General features: G+C 38.2%; 2 protein-coding genes across 2 annotated transcripts; both read left to right on the top strand.

Annotated features, from left to right (window-relative positions):
* Nucleotides 1–5629: 5629 nt before the first annotated feature.
* LOC143471053 (uncharacterized) lies at nucleotides 5630–11100 on the top strand. The gene is made up of 5 exons (XM_076969388.1): nucleotides 5630–6753; nucleotides 8115–8425; nucleotides 8625–9092; nucleotides 9334–9801; nucleotides 10032–11100. The coding sequence occupies exons 1-5, from the start codon at nucleotides 6117–6119 to the stop codon at nucleotides 10221–10223; spliced, it is 2076 nt and encodes a 691-aa protein (XP_076825503.1). The 5' UTR covers nucleotides 5630–6116; the 3' UTR covers nucleotides 10224–11100.
* Nucleotides 11101–12385: 1285 nt separating this feature from the next.
* LOC143470211 (uncharacterized) lies at nucleotides 12386–16071 on the top strand. The gene has a single exon (XM_076968194.1). The coding sequence runs from the start codon at nucleotides 12439–12441 to the stop codon at nucleotides 13717–13719; it is 1281 nt and encodes a 426-aa protein (XP_076824309.1). The 5' UTR covers nucleotides 12386–12438; the 3' UTR covers nucleotides 13720–16071.
* Nucleotides 16072–16144: the final 73 nt, after the last annotated feature.

Raw genomic sequence — 16144 nt, 5'->3', positions numbered from 1 at the left:
GTCGGTTTATGTGAATTTAGGATTAAGATCACTTTGCTGACGTCATTCTCACCTGATTTAACGAAAATTGCCGCGTTTTAAAGATTCGTGATAAACCTGGTCAAATCAAGGTTATTTGTTTAGAAAATAAGTGGCATTTCTCGCCCAATTTCGCACTCATCATTTCATTTTGCGCCAATCTTTTTAATAATTCCTGGTCAGGCAATTTACGGCAGCATCTGTGGCCCCTTCAGAAAAATATGCTAAAACCCGATTTTTAAAATCACGGCAATTTCTACATTTTCTGCGGGAATTTTTCCGTAAAATAAGGGAAGATTACTCACTAAGGTCGCGTTCCTCAAAGATAAAAGCCCGGTTAAGCAAACAGAATTTGAAGCCAGACACGTGCACAAATGGATGGATGGAAATTTCTGCTTTGATTAATTTACGCAAAAAAGCGTCCGTATTACCTCGCAACGATGGAACACAGCTGTGCAAAAAGTGCTTCGTTGATGAAAGAAGATTCGTTTTTTGTTTCAATTTTCTCCGGAAAACTTCACGATCGAAGCCAGATTGGATGTAATTAGGTTTTCCTGGAGATTTCAACCCAGCCCAGAGTGTATGTAAAGTCTTGGAAAAGGTTTCGTACGTTCATTGCGATGGGTTTAAATCACTTCAAAATTTAGTTTGTTTTCAATAGAACAAAACCAGTTGCTGTTTCCACGAGAAAAACAACTTTCGAAACAGCTGGGCTGGGATTCGTAGCACAGGTGCGCCTTCGTCATGGCTTCGTAAATCACGTAATCACGAAAATTTGATGTCATCGCTCGAAATACAGTGCGATTTGAACGTTGTGAAAATAACGGCACACCTGAATGAGGATGAATTCGCTCTTGATTCTTTCTTCAAAGTGCGGGCGGTGGACCCGGGAACGTCGTTCGTAATTTGAAATCCGTCTTCGGGCGGTCCCCTTTCATATCGGCGCTGTACCTGCGTGCCCATAACTCAGTGGCACGCGCGAGGAGTGCGCAGTTACAGCGAATAAACACGGTTTATTTGAAAACAGAAAAAAATTAATTGTCGTTCTGCTTTTGATTTATTCGCTTTGGTTTATTAAAACTTTAAAACCGGCGCCGCGTGACGCATGGCGCGCGGCGGAAGTTAAAGAATTCGATTTACGAAGGGAAGATTTTCAACCTGTAGGCTATTACTACAAACATTCCCAATCATTTGAAAACTTCTTGAAGTTTTTATTGCCAATTCATAAAGAGTATTATGATTGCCTGTAATGAAGTTTATCATGACCTGTCTCTCCTTAAACTGTATTTTTACTGCGACGATAAAACAGGTTTTTTAAATGATATAATAGAATTTGATCTTTTCTGCACGAATTGCAAAATAGGAATGTTTTTTTTCATTGTGGCAAGATTACTGGAAAGGGGAAAAAACATTTGACACATTTAAGATTAAGGAGGAAAGCTTTCACTGGTTTGTTATATAACATTAGCTTAGTATTAATTGGTTTGTTATATAACGTTGGCTTAGTATACACCAAAAGGGACTTAAAATCTGTTAAAAATGACTTTATTTCAATAACATGTCCGACATGCTGGCTTGTGAATTTACCTCAAAAGAACACGTTTTCGAATTTAACCTACAGTTTAACTTATGCTTAATCTTATTCTACTACTTACAATTTTGTTTCCAAAATTAAATTATTGCTTTGATGGGAATAACATGAATATTTGTCATACAACAACCCACACTTTAATTACATGTGGGTTAAGTGAAATGTTTTAATACGTGATTTCCATGGATGACAAGCTTGTGCCCCGGCGTTCCGGGGTGACATTTTGGTAAAAATATTTCGCGGAAAATCCTTTCAAATGTTTCATACTGTTGAAAATCTTATTTCAGAAATTTGTTTTTTCTATTTTGAGAAGCTGATGAAAGGTCACGTGCTTACTCACGTGATATCAATCTTCACAAGGCTTGGTATTCCTATGCAAACTTTCAGCTTGATTAAGTGTGAAAATATTCTTTATTGACAGAATTTCGAGCAGGTAGAGATACGCACCGTGCTTACCGAAATGGAAATAATTACGTTTAAGAAACGAAAACGGGAACAATTGAAAATAGACATGAAATTCCAACATGGTCATAATTAGGGTGTTAACAAAGGCAAACACTGGAAAATCAAACTCTAACTTTTTTATTTCAACTAGTCCTGGGCGGGGGCTGAAGCACGTATTGGTATTTTGGACTCATTTTTCTTTTGTATCCGCCGCCTTGTGATTTCAAGTCGAGCAGCTGGGTACATAGTCACGTCGTCATTAACTGATAATAAAATCGAATTGCACGGACTATGTCAAGCTTGGAATTTAAATGCAACCCTCTTCGTCGTTGTCTGAATTTCAGTTTTTAAGAAATACTTTTGGGACTAACTGTGTTTTTTTTAAACAACTTGCCGTTTATGGTGATTAGTTATTTATTAGTTAATTAGTTTTGAAATTTTTAACGCTAGAATTCGTTTTGTTTTAAAGTTCAATATCACGTGATTGAAGCGTAACGCAACAAGAAAAATATACATCAACTAGGATAAAAATTACTGAATTTACTTACTTACTTACTAAATTTTCTGCAGAGAAAAAACTTGAAATCCAATACAATTTCACGATGATTTATCAAAATGCTCGGAACAAAAGCGTTTTGCCAACGGGTGTAATTGTGAAAATTACTTTAACCCGAAGTGATAACGTGTCGCTTTCCCACCCAGCCTTAAAACACGTATAAAAAGGTAGAGTTGATATCGAATTATGAGCTGGAATTATCGCTTAAATTGAAGCAATAAATGAATCTTTTCGCAAATTCCGAGGCGAGGGAATCGCTGTCTGTTGCGGTCATGTATAAGTCACCGTAATCGGAAAAAATGTTGGAGCGCACGGGAAATAGTATCCTAATCTCTGGCGGTAAAATGTCGATCTAGTCGGTGTCAAATTCTGGATTGCTAATCGTTGCAAAACAACAAGTTGTTTGGGAATTGAAGAGCGGTTTTACGCGGCGTCATTTTTAATCGGATTTCTGTTTCCGAAAATCACGTGACCTCCAAGCGAATTGGCAGTCTGACAACTTTATTTGACGCTGGCATAAACAAAATCGAGTTTCCCGCAGTTTTAAACAGGTGTGCGGGCGCTGGAAATTTGTTCGCCACCTCATTTCTTGTATTTGCCATCCGTGAGAAATTCTAGGGTTAAAATATTGAGATATTTCTAAAATTGATCGTATTCAAAGACCATTGTCGACCGTCATTGTTCGTTAATAATCTTGCTCCATGTTATTAAACGTTACTTGTCGCTATGCGTGACTTCTAGCTGTGAGAAGCCGTCTGAGTGACAGAATTCCTTGGAGTTGGTACGAAGTATACAAAATATGAAATCAATGTTTTCGTGTGGACAGCCACAAGCAAAAGAGGGGAAAATAATTTTCGGAAATAAAACGAAACAACACTTCCCTGCGTGTTTAATACGAACGCTTTAAATCGGCGAACGCGCCGATATTCACATTCTTGTTTACTCAGCTGCCTAATCTCTGAAAACAAACAGGCGGCCAGGTGTTTCAAACAACCTCTGCTTGCCTTTAATATTAGTCAGCTTGGTTGTGCAGCAACAAAACTTACAACATTCTGCATCCAGCCTCTGTGTTTTGCAAAAGTAGCAAAACCTACAAATGCGTATAAGTTTGCTTTTTGTAAGGTAACGGCGTAATGTGACTAACTTGCGGTAATTCGAGCTGTCAGTTTGATTTGTCTGTTTTACGGTTTAATTTACTGGTAAGTGGCGTGGCTAATGAAGCCTTGATGTTCGTTGTGTTCTGTAAAGACCTCTGTTTATCGGATCTTGTTGTAAACAGTTGGGTTATATGAAAAAGTTTTATTGCATTTGATCTTTTTTCATATACTGAAAATATTTTATTAACTTGGTTTAAATGATCCAAGAAATAAGAAAAAAAGTTGCAATTTGCTGATTGTGTTGGTCACTATAAAATAGCGGCAAACAAAATAAAAAGTTGCAATTTGCTGATTGTGTTGGTCACTATAAAATAGCGGCAAACAAAATAAAAAGTTGATATTTAAATTCACGTAAACCCGTTTGAAAACAAACTTTTTCCAATTTCTCTCAATTATCCGTGATAGCAGGTAAAAGTGTGAAATTTTAGTCTTCTTTGATCCAACCGGCCAATAACACGACAATTTTCACCTTTAAATCAAAACGACACCGATTCTTGTAAATGGTCACACAAGTCACATCAGGTATTGTTTGAAGTGTGGTTTGTATAGTTGCTCAATTAACAAGCAAAAGTGTGATTACAGTTTCAAATTGGGCAAAGCTCTGACATTTTGAAAAGCGTAAACCAAGATCCACACCGAAGAGTGATTTCACCAATGCGGTTAACTCAGGTAATTTCAACGCGTCATTCAAAAACGACTTTATAATACGTTCGCTTTTTCCGCAAATTGCAGAGTTATATGCCACAGCTTACGTTTAATTTAAAAAATGAGTCCACTGAAAATAGGTCCTTGTTTCAGTCAAGCCTCAAAAACTGTTTGTTAGGCTATAATCGGACGCAGACTTACTTAGAGCAGAAAAAAAAACAGGAAGTTGAGATTAATCATGTAAATATAGTTTATTAAGAATTGCAGCGAGTTTTTTTTAAAACAAATTACAAACGGCGGATACTTTTTATTCGTCATAGGAGGCGACCCATTTTGTACAACAGCATTAAATATTTACTGAAGCGACGGATGCAAGCGGCGGCATTGCACAAGTTTCAATAACTGGTTGGAGCCTAAGCGAACCCGTTGTTTGAGCAAACAAGTGATTAATTTGTAATCGGCGACTGATTGGCGTAGAGAGTCGCTGCGATGTCTGTTTGCCATTTTACCGCTTTTTATCGTTTGTTATGGAAGCCGCATATCGACCAAGATCCGGTCCTCCATAATCGGCACAACGTGGCAGCAACACCAGCAGTGGGGGTTTGATGTGGGGCCTATATTGTTGTTAAAATGCTTCAACATTTGTAGAAATATTCATGAAAACGCAGTAATTGCGGTGATATGTGTTTTTTTTTTTCATTCGCGATCTTTTAAAACCATCACATCGATCAACCAGCAAAGGCATAATTACATGTTGTTTAGTCTCTTTAACATAGATTCAATGAAACGATTTTCAAGTGCAAGTATCCGTTTACATCAGAAAAGTCTGTGCTCGTTCTTAAATTTGTTCCTTGAAAAATTCAGTTCAAAATTGCAAACGACGTTTTGAACCAAAACCTGTCGAAATCAATTCGCAAATTGCTACTGCAATATGTGAAAATTGTTAAAATCCGAAAGTACCCAATATCTTGGCCACCTGTTGTCGCAAAATTGAAAATATCCGTTATAATTGTTTTCAGCATCGACGAAATCTAAGTGACATTTCTTGAAGTGCGTGACATTTTTCAGATTCTTCGCAGTACGAAATCTCCCTGAGTTTCATTGACATCAGGCTACGCTTTATTTGGAAAAAAACTCTTCTTTAGCATTGTGACGTTATAATGATTTGACTCCGGCAAGCGATATAAAAGCGGACGGTCTGAGATTCATTCGACACTTTCACGTTCGTACACTCACGGATGGCTCAAAAGCCCAAGGGGAAGTCCCCATTATGAAACGACGACATGAGAAAGACGTTGAGAAAAACGGCAAAGAAAAATTGATAGGGCAGTACGCGGCGCCACCTGTAGAATTTAATTCAAAGTTCAACCAAGTAGCTTTGTCAGCCCTTCACGGCCCATTAGGACCACAAGAGCAAGCAGAGATGAAATGGCCGAAGTTGTTAACAATTTCCTGCTAAATTTATCTCAGGGTCAAAGAGTTTAGAATCAAAAAAGCGATTTCGTTGGATAAAAACATGATTTATTTAACTAAAGTGTTACCGTAAATTTAAGCTGTTTTGTTTGGATCAATTTATGCTCGAAAGTTGATAGAAATGTGACTTGTGTGATTTAGGTTTTTTCAAACCTATATATTTTTTGCTATTTAGATTTATTTGCCGCAGTTGAAAAAGTATTTTACATTATTTTTCAAAAAAGAGAAAACAATGAAGATCGTAATGTTTCTATTCGTCTTTGTGATTATTTACGCAATTGCAATTGAAGCGCGGAGGGGCCGCAAATCAACGCGAAAATCCGCCGGAAACAGAGCATCTAATTCCGGCATAAGTTTAAGGAATGACTCGGCGTCAGATATCGTTTCTAGCGAGGTTAACGTAGAAGGAAGTGATGCAGAAGTCGCTGCCACGGATTCATCATCCCACACTGCATTAAGATCTAAGAGGCCGGGTAAAGATAAGAAACGGAGAAAGTCCAGGCGAGGTCGCAAAGGTGGAAAATCCAAGAAGAAGTCTGGAAAAAGAAGAAAATCGAAGGGGGAACAACCTCCTCAACAGGATCAAGAGGAATTGCTCCGATCCACGATGAGACACATGTTTGGATTTCACCACATGACTTCCCCACGCACCGTATCTGAATCCCAAGAAGCCGATCTCTCATCATCTTTGGGAGACGAAAGAGCAAGTTTTGATAATCCGCTTCATCAAGTCACAGGAGGACGCTCTCTTCCTCATCCGCCCGACTTCATGATGGAGCTGTATCGGACCTACTCGGAGGATAAGAGCTTGATGTTGCTCCAGTCCAGGTCGCAGGGGAATACCATCCGCAGCTTCTTCTCAGTGGCTGGTAAGTTGATGAGAATTACAATTCAGTTTAAAATATTTTTTTGAATCAATCATTGGCCAAGAGAAGAAAGCGTGTTTATGCCGGGCTGCATTTCCGGCCTTCAGTTAATGAAGCTGTTTCAACGATTTATCGACATTTTTACGCCATAATCGCGATACACCACGATATATCGCGATTGCCAACTTGCTCTTGCGGACCTTCACTCGGTTTTTGCGCTTTAGCAATGATATTTTTGGGGTTAACTACAAATTGCAATTTTTACACGCATTCATTGTGACGTATTTCTTACGTAATAAAACGAAAATGTAAAAACCTCCGATTAAGAAAATCGACCAACCATGGTCAACCGCCAATATCACGTAAATAATTTACAGCCAGTAGCCCACAACGAAAAAATAGCACAAATTACTCAACGAGTACAATTTTTGTCGCTTTTGTTTGTTGTGCCAACTTCCAGGTTGATACCCTGCTTTTCCCATGACTACAAGCGCACGTAATTTTCAACAACCTTCAAGAACCATTAATAGTTAAAAGCTTCACGTAGGATCGTTTCAAATTTTCACCTGTTGTCACCTTCGTATAGAACAAAAACCTGAAAAAAAATTTCACCAAACGCATTAACGCCAAGTTAAATCAGATAAGACGTAATGGCAACGACACGACAACTTATTTTAAAATACATTTTGCGGCTATTAGCTTTCATTACAAGATGTCGATGCGATCGGTAAAGGACGAAAAAGATCAACACCTGCGTTTGAATTTCTCCGGAAATCGTAGTTTATCAGACACCACTTTGTCAAGACCTGTCGGTCGTTCGACCTAACTCGGATGTAATGTATGTGATTGTCACTTCAAAACAACTCACTAAAACCGTATACAAATTAATCCGTTTGTGAAATCATGTTGTGGTTTTGAATCAACCGGCTTGTAATGGTCGCTCCACTTACAGACGCTGCGCTGGTTTGTCAACCACGTGTCATCGTCCAGAAGTAATTATGGCCGAAATTACCAGATGCGACTTTTTTGCTTTGTCCTATTAAGTGGCATTCGACGAGCGGACAATAGCTCTGCAGTCAAAGATTATCGGCTTCTTCTTATGCGCTTGTAAGCCGAGATGAAACCACGTCAAGATAAAAGTGACGCTAAACACCTGTTGTCACCGCAATTCAAGTCGAAGTAACCGTTATCTGGTCGAAATCGACGAACGTTTAAGCCGAACGTTTTTTTAGGCAAAACAGAGACTTTTGTTGTGAATGTTTTGCTTTTCGACATATTTTTCAACGTTAAGTAATTTTCAAAAAAATTTACTTTTAAAAAACGTAAAATTTCTTGCGTGATCTCATTTTTTATTTCATTTTTAGGGAATACCCCAAACAAATCCCAGGACAAAGGTAAACCAATCCTCATCGTTCCTTATCATCCATCCACGGGAAGATCTCAAACTCCTCCTCATAACGCTGAAAGTCCAGAGGTTGCAGACACCGTCAGGGAACAAATGAGAGTGTTCGCATTTAACGTGACGTCGATTCCGTCGACGGAGACCGTAGTCTCCGCGGAATTACGACTGGACGGAGGAAGGAGCGGATCGGGGAATATGAGCGTCCGATGGTCGGCAACTGCGTCTGTTTATAGGATTACTGACTCAGAGTCCGATGGAAGAAACCCGAAACAGGTAAAATCTTTCTCCTTTGTTGAGTTTAAAGACAGACCTCATGAATGGCGTTAAATACTATCACTACTACAAGTGGTCCATAAACCTGATCAAGCGGTAACTATCGGAAGTTAACCAACAATAAAATAAACCGAAGTATTAGTCATAGGTCCATGTTTAAATTTGATTCAATTTATCTCGAGTTTTTTAATCATCAAAGATTTTTCAACGCGTCGGTCGCTTGGTCAGAATTTTGCCCTCTGGCGCCACCACATGGTCGGACAAAAATTTGGAACGTGTAACCAGTCGAGCGAGACGGTCCAATCACGTGATGATCGTCAAATTTGATCGGGAGGAAAGTTCCTTGCGGAAAAAACGGGACGCCAACACCGAGGACAATCGATCCGGCGGAACGAATCCGGAAAGAGAGCAAGAAATAATTGCGGATCTTCCCCAGTTCTTTGTCGTCATGGAAACTGATCGATCGAAGAGGAACAGCGGAGATCACCGACACAATCGCGCCCCATCGGAAGGCGGAAATGCAGACAACTCGATCCCGCTGGTGCCGATATTGATCGCTTACTGCAACGATTCCGCCACCGTATCGCCTCCCACCGCCGCTCCGATGAGCAACGCGATTTGGAAAACTTTCGCCAATTTCACATCCGCAAAGCGTTCTTCGTCACGAGTGAGTGGTTTTCGCTGCTTTTAAAACGGAGCGTTTGTAAATTCTAGTTGACAACCCATTGTCAGTTTAAATAATGACGTCACGAACTAAATGTTATCCTATCTTTAGGCGTCGCAATGTTTACCGCTTCAAAATTGGAGTTTAAATTAGTTTTTTCAACCTAACAAGTCTACATTTAAACTATTCCTCTCTCTTTACAAAACTTTCACAGGCCCTTGATCTAAAATTTCATCTTTTTCAGTCACGCAGATCAGCAAGTCAGAGAGGTGGAATCACGACATCTAGCGACGCCGGAGGGAACGAGATTCCGGGCGGAGGAAGAGGGGAAGAGTCTAATGACGTCACAAACTCTCCGATGATTACCGACAACGATCAGACCGAGCTGCACGACAACGGGAAGACGGGGAGGATCGTGATCGAGTCACTCCAGGATCGGAGAACCATCCTGCAAAATCGAAACAACAAAAAGAAAAAGCGAAAACGACGTTGTCGCAAGAGGTCGGGCAAGGGTAGAAAGTCGCGAAAATGCAGGAAAACCGACAATTCGGAGCCAACTCCGGAGCCGGATCTAAACCGAATCCAGCAAGGATGCTCAAGGAAGTCCCTACACGTCGATTTTGCTGACCTCCAGTGGGCGGATTGGATAATAACGCCAAAGACTTATGACGCTTATTACTGTTCGGGACTTTGCGAATTCAAAACAATGAAGGTGAGACTTGAACATGAAACATTTTGTTCATGTTGTAAATTAAAAATAACTAAGTATTAGATTACTTATATTTACTGTTGTTAATCATTATTAATTCTAATATATGGGATCTTTCTGTGTTAGTGGGCTTCAAATTACAAAAATAATAAATCATGTGTGTTAGTTAGGTAGTTCCACAAGCCTTTGCATTACGACCGTGGTTCTAATAAATAGTATTTATGTATGTTCAGAAAGCGGGCTCATCAAATCACGCCATCCTTCAAGCGTTCATCAACGCCTTGGAGATAAATCCGGAAGTTCCGGCTCCGTGTTGCGTTCCGGATAAGCTCATGTCTCTCAGCGTACTCTTCTATGACAAGGATGACAACGTGGTGTTGAAAGTTTATCCTAATATGTCTGTGGAGAGTTGCGCTTGTCGTTGAGAGACGAGTGTAAGATCTAAGCGATCTACACATCGGACGATCCGTAAATTTCTGCCGGGCCGCGAGTAGGATGATGCCGCCCGGTTGGGAAATGTTTTCGGGCGAAATGGCGATTGTGCGCGATGTCGCGATCGGTTCTGAGCCCCGTTCCAAATTTATTGCCTTGTATTTATGCTGGTTTTGTCTTTTTGCGTATATTTTGCTCGACGTTTACTGTTTTTTTTATACAATTTATTAACATATACGCGCCTGCGAAATGTTAACCTAAAAAATTTTTCCAACACTATTTAAAAGAGAGCGTAAATCACGTGGGAAAGATTTTTCATGTTTTTCTATGAAAAGTTGTATTGCTTCGATTTGTAAGAAATCTCTCATAAAATGACATAGATGCGTCAAACTAAGTCTTAAAATGGATCACTTAACGTCAAAAATCATCATCATCACCAAACGTTGAAATTTTCCAGATTTTTGACAGACTCTGCAAGCGCTCCTGAATCAATCACGCCACAGTGACAGCACGCGACTGACAGGTTTCAGCTGTTTGAAGAAAACCGCTGCTCACAATTTTTTTTGATCATCATTTAATCACGATATTAATACTTGTAAAGTTGTAACTCAACGCTTTCAAGCTTCGTTGATAAGAGAAATTAAACAGGAAACTTCTCGTGACTGATGCAACCAGGTAGCCTATTTTAATCACGTGATATCTGTCATCATGACAGAGTGAAAAGAATTTTGCTGCGTCATCCTTGGATTGCATTGTTTTGAATTTATTCCTTGATGTTCTTGTAATTCCTTGTTTTTACGTAAATATTTCTTTTTTATTATTCTGTGTCTTTTTTAATATGACGTAACAAATAAAGTTCCGGTAACGTGATTTGCTGTGTTCGTTGATCCGAATTTCTCTGTACTGTATAAGACCTGCCGTGGTAAATAGTTTTTCCAGTACCTCCAAATATTTCAAGCTCTTCACAAAAGGGCCGACCACCAATTCACGATTATTATGAGGAGTTAGAAAAGTTTAATTATTTCTGAAAAAATTCATTTTGAGTCCTAAAAATTTTTAACTTGTAGTCATTTTATTTTGTTCCTTTAATTGAGGCGACAGGGACAACCTGGAAAGCAACGATCATAGAAATCTTATAAGTAGACTTACACTAGCTTTACAATGCTGGTGCGGTCAGGTGAACGATATAAATATACGATAACGTGCCTGCGCGATTGTAACCATGGAATACTAACAAGTAGTTATTTGTCAACTTGTTGTTAACTCATGTTAGATTATCGGTAGTTGTTAAATCAACGTTTGTTGGATTTTTATGGTATAACACGTAAAACAAAACAAAATTTAACTGGGGCGTTGGCTGAAGTCCTGGACAGCGTGTTCAATGAACTTTTTGCATCAGGTTTCTGGTCGAGATATTTGATGTCGGTTGTTTATTATGCAGTTTTGCTCGTCGGCGTCAACTAGCGATAGATGCATATAAATGTGTATATCCGCTACAATTTAGGTGTAAACAGCATCTGTCACGTTTCCATGCGCACACTTTTACGAATTTTTAAAAATACTCTTCCACTGCGCTTGGTTTTGAACAGATTAGCCTAGCTTAATGAGAGTGTCCGACTAGTTAATGAACACTCTCATTAGCAAAGTTTAATAAACAATCATTCTACTTAGTACAAGTACTGCACTCGTGCTGCCTCGAAATATAGGTTATGGACAATACAGGTTAAGTTCGGTTCCCTTGCTGCTAAACGATTTGCTTGACTTTTGGTGTCAGGTTTAGCCTAGCTGCGTTGAGTTTGAAGACATGAAACAAGGCCTAGACTATTTGACATAATCAGGAACCACGTTTCAGGGGTTTCGGGGTGACATGACCCCCCACTTTTGAACAGTTTAGGCCTACTTTTTGAACTCAAGTTTTTCACTATTGGAACTGTATTCTTTAACTGCCAATGCATATCACACCAAGTATCTGAGTTCTTATCTTAATGACTAATTAGCGGAGTTTTACAAAACAGTTATGTGCAGTCGTAACCGTAGCCACACAGGCTACATTTCTTTCATAGTGCCCATTCATATTGTAAACACTTATTTTGTAGATTGTCAAAAATGCTTGAAAAAATACTTTTCTCTTGTGAAAAAATAATTATAGGTTATTTTTTACTTTTACAAAGGTTGTCATCATTGTGCAGTTAACATACTTGTTTCAATATGTCTATACCTATAAGTAATGAGGCTATTGACAGGGCTAAAACTGCACGGGAAGAAAGCAAGCGGCATTACTGCAAATATTGCAGTAAAACCCTCTTCAACTTTTCAGCTCTGGAAAGCCATCTCCGAACGCATACAAAAGAGCGACCATTTACTTGTGATGTCTGTGAAAGAGGATATGCCCGCAAGGACAGTTTGAAGAGACATAAACGAACTCATGCTGGGGAACGACCATTTTCGTGCAGGATTTGTGAAAAAACGTTTGTAGCAGAAAAGGATTTGCAAAGTCATCTTCAGTCACATACTGGAGAGTGTTCATTTGAGTGTGAATTTTGCCAGAAAAAGCTCAAATCACAAAGTGGTCTGCGTAAACACAGAGCTAGCCACATAGATCCAAAAACTTATCCGTGTTTGCATTGCAGTAAGTCATTTACTAGAAAGTCTTACAGAGATGATCATTTACTTCTACACAGTGGAAAGGAGCCATACTCATGTCATGTTTGTGGTAAGACATTTAGTATGGCATCGAGCTTAAAGAAACATGAAAAAAGACACTTAACCAAAAGCACCTTTCCCTGTGATGTTTGCCACAAGGTATACCAGCAAATGAAAAGCTTAAAAGTTCACATGCTAATACATACAGGTGAAGAAAAGAATGAGTGTAAATTTTGCTATAAAACATTTACTCAAGTTCATTATTTGAAACAGCATCTTCGAATACATACAGGAGAACGTCCTTATCAATGTAAGTTTTGTTCAAAGAGGTTTTTCGATTTAAGCAGATTACATTCTCACAAAAGAGTGCACACAGGAAAAAAAAATTATTCTTGTAAATATTGCTCAAAATCGTTTGCTCATAAAAGCTCAAGAGACACACATGAGTTGATACACACAGGAGAAAAGCCGCATTCCTGTCCATTTTGTGGCCGGAAATTTAGATGGAAATCTCATTTAAAGAATCATGCCAAGAATCATAGCGGTTTTCTTGATGACAATGCTGATGATATGAAAACAAGTCAAAAAAGAAGAATACCTGATGACAAATCTTTATTTTCCTGCAGTATTTGTGAAACGAGTTTCGAAGTTAACTCTGACCTGAAAATTCATCTGCAGTCACATTTATCGGAAAAAGCATTTTCATGTGACTTGTGCGAAAAACAATTCAGTCGACAGGATAATTTAAAAGCCCATATGCTGATACATACAAGCGAGCGTTCATTTGAATGCAAGACTCATACTGATATTCTTAATGCTGATTATTTGAAGACATCAGATGTCTGAAAAGCAAGATATATAGCAAGCATAGCAAAGCAAGATATAATCTTGTTTATATTAAAGACACGTAAATTGTTTAATTACAGCTGGTAATTGAGTGATTGTACCCTTCTCCTGCATATACAAGGTTGTATGTGTTGGTATTATAGGTTGTTACGTAGGCCTACCATATTTTCAGCACCCAAAAAGAGGACATTTTTTTTGCGGGCAAGTAAAACGAAAGTAGAATTCTTACGTTTGAGTTTGATGATGTTTTATACCAGGGGTAGGCAAACTGCGGCTCGCCAGCATGTTTTTTGTGGCTCTTCTAGTCGAATCGCAAAATTCCAAAAAAACTGTAAAGGCTACCAAGAGTACCGTTTATGAACGTTTCTGTCTGTTTTTTTCTTTATTTAGGCCAGCATTTTGTTTATGACGTAACAATAGATATAGAATCCGAAATTGTTTTCAGATAAACAGTAGATTCTATACTCAATGGCAAAGGTGGTCAAAGTGCGCTTCGCTGACATGTTTTTTATGTGTCTTCTAGCTGAAAAGTAATATCCCAAAATGACTACTAATAATACAATAACCAAATTGACAATCATTACTGATTTTGCGGCTCGCTGGTGTTGATAGTTTTCCGCAAGCGACTCTTTCATTGAACAAGTTTGCAAACCCCTGTTTTATACATTTCCTTGGTAGTTGCAGGCAAAAGTTCCAAAAACAGACAAAAAAACAACAAATCAATTTATTTTTCGGATTCAGCCCATGAAAACGTTGCGGTTCCCTTAACTTTTGCCAATAAGGAATGATCATTTTTAACGAGATCGTGAAATAGTTTACACTAAAAATCATTGAAATTATAGACAACCGTCAAGATGCTCGAAACTGATCTAACTACTGTATTATAGACTGTCTTTTTCTTTGCACCATTGTGGCTGCATCAAAGAAAAAATGCGTTCAACATTTGCATTATGGGCCATAATGCTAAAGTAAAATTGCACGATTTTTAACAAGATCAAGAAAGTAGGGCTGGTAGGGCAATTTGTTGGAAAACCTTTCTTCAAACAGCAATTCAGCATGTTTCATGGCTACAGTAGGCCTAATTGTTTGGAAATAAATACAACGTCTCGCCTAAAAGTCCTGTTGAAACTTGAAAGTATAAGCAACTAACTCGAAAAGTGAAAAAAGAGGACATTTGGGCATTTTTGAGCGTCCTCGGAGGACCATTTACTTTTCTTGAGAAAAGAAGACAAATCCTCCTAAAAGAGGACGTATGGTAGGCCTATTGTTATGGTCATATAGTGTTTCTTAATGTACAGAAACTCCGCGGTGATCTCTCATCACTAGAGCCCCGGTAATCTTTGTGTAAGTTTTGATTTATACATGTATTTTTATTTGTTTTTTTTTGATTTTTGAAAATGTATCTCTCCAAGTTGGAACTTTTCATCTTTTGCAACTTGAAAACCTTGACAGATTGCTTAGAACATGAAGACAGAGTAGTTGTACATCATGACATTTATGCAAAATCAGCAAAGAGACAGCCATTTATTAACATACACAAAAGAAAAGCCACACTTTGTGCTATGTTTGTCGTAATAATGCAGAACTTCAGATGTTGGTATAGCTTAAATATTCAGTATGTGAAGGATTATCTTAAAGGTTAAAATTTCTTAATTAAAATAGGTATTTTAAAGCTAATGTTTAATTTAAATCAGGAGATCTGTCTATTTGCATTAAGAGTTGTTTTATGAGTGCTACTAATGAATTACTCTGATGTGAATTTTATTTTAGCATATTTTCCACTAAACTGAGTAGATATGATGACATGCAAATGCACAATGGAAAAAAGGGTTTCTGCTAGATGTGAGATATTTAGAGCTCGGTGTAATTTAAAGCAACGTGCAGAAACCGATGATGATAATAATTCTGGCAATAATCAGCACCAAGTTGCAATAAGATTAATTGTACCACTTAGGATTCATGTTTCTTAAGATATTACTTACAGAATTTTTGCTTGGTTTATTTCATTTTTTGTATTTTTCTGAGCTAGATTCTTTCTGGTTTGTTTGATCTGTGTTATAAAAATACCAAGTATATGACATTTGAATTCGACAGACGGTAGATTTGCACCAATATTTTGTACATTTTACGTCATAAACTTATCGTTTATCAAAATAAGCGCACTGGTCAGCTTAACAACTAAGGCTCTAGCAAGGAAGAATTACTACCAAATTTGTTTAGTATTGTGTTTCATCCACATATGTTTCTACATTTGTATGTTTGCAATTTTATTGCATTTATTACGTTTATTATTTTGGTTCTGCTCACTAGGTTTTCACTTTTTTGTCTTATCAGGAAGCTGCTTTATTTGCAGATAGTAAGGATAAGTTCAGTTTTTTTTGTGCTCTGATGTAAAAGATAGCATTTCATACCACTGCTGCCCGTT

The sequence above is a fragment of the Clavelina lepadiformis genome, chromosome 9 (assembly GCF_947623445.1).
Source record: "Clavelina lepadiformis chromosome 9, kaClaLepa1.1, whole genome shotgun sequence".
Taxonomy (NCBI): domain Eukaryota; kingdom Metazoa; phylum Chordata; class Ascidiacea; order Aplousobranchia; family Clavelinidae; genus Clavelina; species Clavelina lepadiformis.
This window is presented reverse-complemented; position numbering and strand designations above follow the sequence as displayed.

Bases quoted from the DNA above. Each gene is read 5' to 3' on its own strand.
- LOC143471053 (XM_076969388.1), top strand. From the start codon at position 6,117: ATGAAGATCGTAATGTTTCTATTCGTCTTTGTGATTATTTACGCAATT. The intron at 6,754-8,114 runs GTAAGTTGATGA...TTTCATTTTTAG, and splicing joins CAGCTTCTTCTCAGTGGCTG to GGAATACCCCAAACAAATCC. The intron at 8,426-8,624 runs GTAAAATCTTTC...TAATCATCAAAG, and splicing joins ATGGAAGAAACCCGAAACAG to ATTTTTCAACGCGTCGGTCG.
- LOC143470211 (XM_076968194.1), top strand. From the start codon at position 12,439: ATGTCTATACCTATAAGTAATGAGGCTATTGACAGGGCTAAAACTGCA.